General features: G+C 61.0%; 3 protein-coding genes across 3 annotated transcripts in view; 2 read left to right on the top strand and 1 right to left on the bottom strand.

The window, feature by feature from the left end:
* ACA1_095070 (uncharacterized protein) overlaps window positions 1-1,656 on the bottom strand; it is a gene marked incomplete at both ends in the record, with an annotated part of 2,108 nt that extends 452 nt beyond the window's left edge. Inside the window, 3 exons of the mRNA XM_004334852.1 lie at window positions 132-513; window positions 775-1,111; window positions 1,503-1,656. Coding sequence (XP_004334900.1) covers window positions 132-513; window positions 775-1,111; window positions 1,503-1,656 — 873 coding nt within the window. The remainder of the gene's footprint in view (window positions 1-131; window positions 514-774; window positions 1,112-1,502) is intronic.
* Window positions 1,657-1,837: 181 nt separating this feature from the next.
* On the top strand, window positions 1,838-4,009 carry ACA1_095060 (Sideroflexin 5, putative; the record flags this gene model as incomplete). The annotated part of the gene is made up of 11 exons (XM_004334851.1): window positions 1,838-1,892; window positions 2,130-2,199; window positions 2,352-2,461; window positions 2,557-2,675; window positions 2,781-2,898; window positions 2,988-3,085; window positions 3,196-3,266; window positions 3,370-3,492; window positions 3,555-3,661; window positions 3,769-3,843; window positions 3,924-4,009. 11 exons carry the CDS (start codon window positions 1,838-1,840, stop codon window positions 4,007-4,009), a joined length of 1,032 nt encoding a protein of 343 aa, XP_004334899.1.
* Window positions 4,010-4,209: 200 nt separating this feature from the next.
* Window positions 4,210-4,743, top strand: part of ACA1_094950 (protein kinase domain containing protein) — a gene marked incomplete at both ends in the record, with an annotated part of 3,869 nt that continues 3,335 nt past the window's right edge. The window contains one exon of the mRNA XM_004334850.1: window positions 4,210-4,683. Within this exon, the coding sequence (XP_004334898.1) occupies window positions 4,210-4,683 (474 nt within the window). The remainder of the gene's footprint in view (window positions 4,684-4,743) is intronic.

The raw sequence follows: 4,743 nt of genomic DNA, 5'->3' as shown, positions 1-4,743 counted from the left end.
CTTCGTCGTGGGCGTCGGGGAGGGTGGGGATGGTGGCCTGGGTGGGCATGAAGCGCGCGTTGGCGAAGGAGGTCTGGAGGCGCGGCAGGGCGGAGAGGTTGTAGGAGGGCGAGCGCGCGGCGAGCGGCGACTCGGTGGTGCGCGAGCGGCGCGGCGACGGACGCTTGTTGATCGAAGAACCCGAGGGGTCTCTCCGCGTGGCGGCCGAGGCGCGTCGGCGCTTGGAGGGCTGCACCACGTCGTCGCTGAAGTCGTCGCTGTCCTCCTCCTCGAGGAAGGAGAGGGCCGCGTCGCCGCCCACCGCGCGCAGCTTCTTGGTGGCCGCGTTGGCCGCCAGGCGCTCGGAGGTGGGCGTCAGCTGCTGCAGGAGCGTGTTCACGGAATCGCGCGCCCGCTTGGTACCGCTGTCGGTGGTGGTGGTGGTGGTGAGGCCATCGATGCCCCCGCTCGACGGCTTCTTCGCCTTGCGCGACGACGGCGACGGTGTGGTCACGATCCCTGCGCTGACCACGGCTGCGTGCACCCCGCCACCATCATCGCCACCCCACCACCAAAGCGAGCGAACGTCACCACGACCGTCGATCCACGCAATTCGAGTGAGCGGGTGCGAGTAGTAGTAGCAGTCATCATCGCGGTAGTTCTTGTCGTGTCCGTGTAGCGCCAACTGGCTCGCAGGCGGGTTTGAGGCGGGATGGGGGAGATGGAGAGATTTGGAGGACCCCATGGGGCAGCGCGGGAGGCGGGAGGGGTGAGAGGGGGGGGGGTGAGGGGTACAGTTTATGAAGGAGAGGCCGGTGTCGTAGGGGATGAGGGTGACCGAGTGGGTGCCGCCCTTGACGACGCCCTGTCGGATGAGCCACTCGACGTGCGCAGGCGCGGCGCGCGTGAGGTCGACGCCCTTGACCTTCATGCTGCGATACATGTTGAAGGTCTCCCGGTTGAGGGCCGCTGCCACCTGCACCCCAATGAGCCACTTGCGCCCGTCGTAGTTGAGCACCGTGAGCGACTCGTCGAGCTCCTCCACCCGCTCGGTGCTGCACTCGAGCGTGTCCATGTGCAAGTCTGCCCCGTCGCCGCCTGCTGCCAGTGTCGCTACTTGCGTGCGCCGCCTCTGCGCGCGTAGCCGTGTGGTAGCGCGTTGAGTGTTTTGACTTTTACACTCCCAAAACTAAAACAAAAAAAAAGAACAAAAGAAAAATGGCCCCAGACCTGGTTTCTTCTTGGGTTTGGAGGGTGGAGAGGTTTGAGCTGCTAGGTGCTGTGCTGGCGGTGAGTGGCCGGCAGAGTGATAAATATTGTTGTTCAAAATGAAGGCGCTGCCTTCTTCAGGAGCCACTAAGCAAAACGTACAAATAGGGACAAATAGGGAATGTATGACCACACGCACCACACCAAAAGCGATTCGCCTCTCCCCAGAAAAGGGGGGAATGTGCCCAACCTTCACCAAAAAAGAAAAGAAAAGCAGCAAATATCAAGGTGCTCTGTGGGTGGGCGGGTCATACCGACATGTTGGGGAGGGTGTGCGGGATGTAGTGTGGTGCTGCAGTGAGAGGCACGCAATGCCAGTGCTTGGCCGGTTGACTTCCTGGGCGGGGAAGGAACACAAGGAATGGAGGGTGAATGTTGCCCCCCCCACAGATTCCGCGTGTCCGTCATCACCGGGTCCAGGAGCTCCGGCTGGGTTTTGGCCGTCAGTGCAGGCGGCAACGGTCTTCGCTGCATCATTTTCTACAACCCCCATTGGCTAATCCCGAGTATCGAAATTTCGCCTACGTGGAGAAGTGCGCCGCGGCACGAGAAAGAAGCGGCCCGGCGAAGGAACACAACGCACACGCTCATGGAAGGCACCACCACAACTCCCTCACCGGCCAAGTCTTTGCGGCTCGATCTGAGTACGCACGCCCTCCTTTTCGCAGTTTTGATTTGCCGCCGGGGGGCAATACTTCGCCACCACCCCCGGAAGTCTGCGTTCCGTTTCGTTTGGGGGGGGGGTGCCCCCTACCCCGCATGCCCTGGCGAGCGGAGTTCGTCGCGCCCGTGCCGCTCCGCCGGCGCTCGTGCGGCGCTTGTCGGCCGAGCCTACGGTTAAGGCACTTACTCCACATGTGTGCGTGTGCCGCAACGTGCAGCCAAGCCGCGCTACGACCAGTCGACCTTCTATGGCCGGTGGCGACACTTCCTCGACGTCACGGATCCCCGGTGCGCCTCTCCCGCCCCGTTCCTGCTCCGGTTCTTCTTGAAGCCCTCGTGTGCGTGCGAGGGCGAAACCACGCGTGCGTGCGTGCGTGCGGTGTGTGATGGGTGCTCACCATGTGCGAATGAACGCGTGCGACGATGACGGACGAGTGCAGGACGCTGCTGGTGAGTGAGGATGAGCTGAGCCGGGCTCTCACCATGATCCAGGACTATCGGTCCGGCCGGCGCGACTTTATGGAAGAAGACCTGTGGCGAGCCAAAAAGAGTGCTCTTCCCCCCTTCTTCGTTTCTCTCGTTGGCTCAGAGCTCTCAGGCTAACACTCGTTCACCCCCTTTGTGTGCTGCCACGCGTGCCTCCAGTTAAGGACGCCATCGTGCACGGCGACACGGGCGAGAAGATCTTTGCGCCGTTCCGCTTGTCCGCGTTCGTGCCCATGAACATCGTCATCTGTGCCGCCATGCTCATGCCCAACCCCTCCGTACGCACACCGGCCACCCACCACTGCGTGAACCCTGGCGCGCTCGCTTCACAGTACTCACCCGGCGTGCGCGGTTGCTTGGCCTGGGTCGGGTGCGGAGGACAGATGGCGAGCCAGCTGTTCTGGCAGTGGTTCAACCAGTCCTACAACGTGGGGGTCAACCATGCCAACCGCAACGCGTCCAACCAGATGTCCAACAGCCAGATCATGCTGGCCTACGGCGGTGCGACACCCTCTCTCTTGCCACTCACCCCCCTCCTCCCTTCTTCCCCCCACTGCGCACCAACCAACTCTACGCGATGACGCGTGCAGGTGCGGTGGCGGTCTCTTGCTCGCTTGCCGCGGGGTTGAGCCAACTGGTCAAGAAGGCCCCGTCGCTCTCTCCGGCCCTCCGAGCCACTCTCTCGAGAGTATCGCCGCCCTTTCTTCCTGGCGTTTATCTATCTATCTATTTATCTATTTATTGCGAATTGTTCGCTGATCTGGCTTCTGTCCGTCCCCTTGCCCCGCGTTTGAGCAGTTTGTGCCGTTTACGGCGGTGGCAACGGCCGGTGTGGTCAACGTGTTCCTCATGCGAAAGAACGAGATGACGTACGCACGCCCATGTTTATCTCTCGGAGATACCAGAACATAGAAATGTGTGTGTGTGTGCTCACTACCAATACCCTTCTTCCCTCTACGTGCCCGGATGTAGAGAGGGCATCGCGGTACAGGACAAGGACGGGAACGTGGTGGGCAAGTCGCAGAGGGCGGGCCTGTTTGCCCTGACCCAGACCTCCATCAGCAGGCACGCGCGCCTCCAGACCCCCTCCCTCCCGTGTGGCCGGTTACTAACCTAACGCCCCCCCCCTCCAATATTGGTGCATGGCTGAATCGCAGGTGCCTGACCACGGCGATGGTGATGGCCGTTCCTCCGATCATCATGGCCGGGGCGGAGAAGACCCTGCTCAAACGCTACCCTAAGCTGCACTGGCCTGTCAACCTCGGTACCGCCTCCCTCGACCCTCGCGGACCGCAATGGTTTTGGGGGTATCCCATCACTTGCAGTCTTGACCGTGGTCGCGTTCTATAACTACTACTGCTCGCCCTCCAGGTGTGATAACCGGAATGCTCTTTGCCGCTCTTCCCATTGCGATCGCAGTCTTCCCTCAGAATTGCTCCGTCTCCGGTACGTGCACCGCAGCACGCGAGCGACGCTCCACCATACCCTGTAACAGTAACAGTGCGCACCTTTCCTTACATTGGCAGCCAAGCTGTTGGAGCCGCAGTTCCACAACCTCAAGGACGCCAAGGGCAACCCCATCGACACGCTCTCCTACAACAAAGGGCTCTAGGAAAATATTTATATTTATGGCATTTTCTTCTTTGTCAAAGAAAAGTTCCCGTTTCATGTTTTTTGGCGCGGCGTCAGAATCGAAAAAAAGGCGGGAGAAAGGGGCGACGCACATCGAACAGAAGAAGACAAACAAGATTGAACCTGCAACCCGAAGGCGGCACGAATTCAATCACTGCGGGAGGAGGATACCAACAGAAGATGAAGAGGAGTGCACCTTCTTCATCGTCATCTGCTTCATCTAGAACAGCATCAGCATCATCACAAAGACCCAGGCTGCCCCCGAGTCCTGAACGGGAGACGGTCTACGAAGGGACCAAGTACGTGAGGGCGTACTCGGCAAGCTTGGTCAAAATCGATGGGAGGGAGTACAGCTTTGAAGAGATCCGTGCAGCTCGACATGCCTACGTCGAACATGCATCCATCGACCACCGAGATGCAGAAGCCATCAAGAGTCGGGAGTTCACGCGAAAGCGCTGGCGGGAGTCAGAGCTGGAGAAGCAGAGGCAATCCGCCAAGATGGCCGAGGAAAGGCGACAATTGGATGAGCAGCGGAGGAGCATGGAGGAGATGAAGCGGGAGATCGAGGAGACGAAGCGTCGCCTCGACGAGCAGGTCAAAGCGGCCGCCGCGGCCGAGGAGGAGGCCAGGCGCGCGCGCCTGCTGCGGCCACGAGTGGAGGACGACGACGAGGAGCGCGAGCCGCACAGGGGCGCCGAGGGGCGCCAGGGAGGA

The sequence above is a fragment of the Acanthamoeba castellanii genome (assembly GCF_000313135.1).
Source record: "Acanthamoeba castellanii str. Neff unplaced genomic scaffold scf7180000084645, whole genome shotgun sequence".
Lineage (NCBI taxonomy): Eukaryota > Discosea > Longamoebia > Acanthamoebidae > Acanthamoeba > Acanthamoeba castellanii.
The sequence above is the reverse complement of the archived record's forward strand: the minus strand, read 5'-3'. Positions and strand labels throughout refer to the sequence as shown.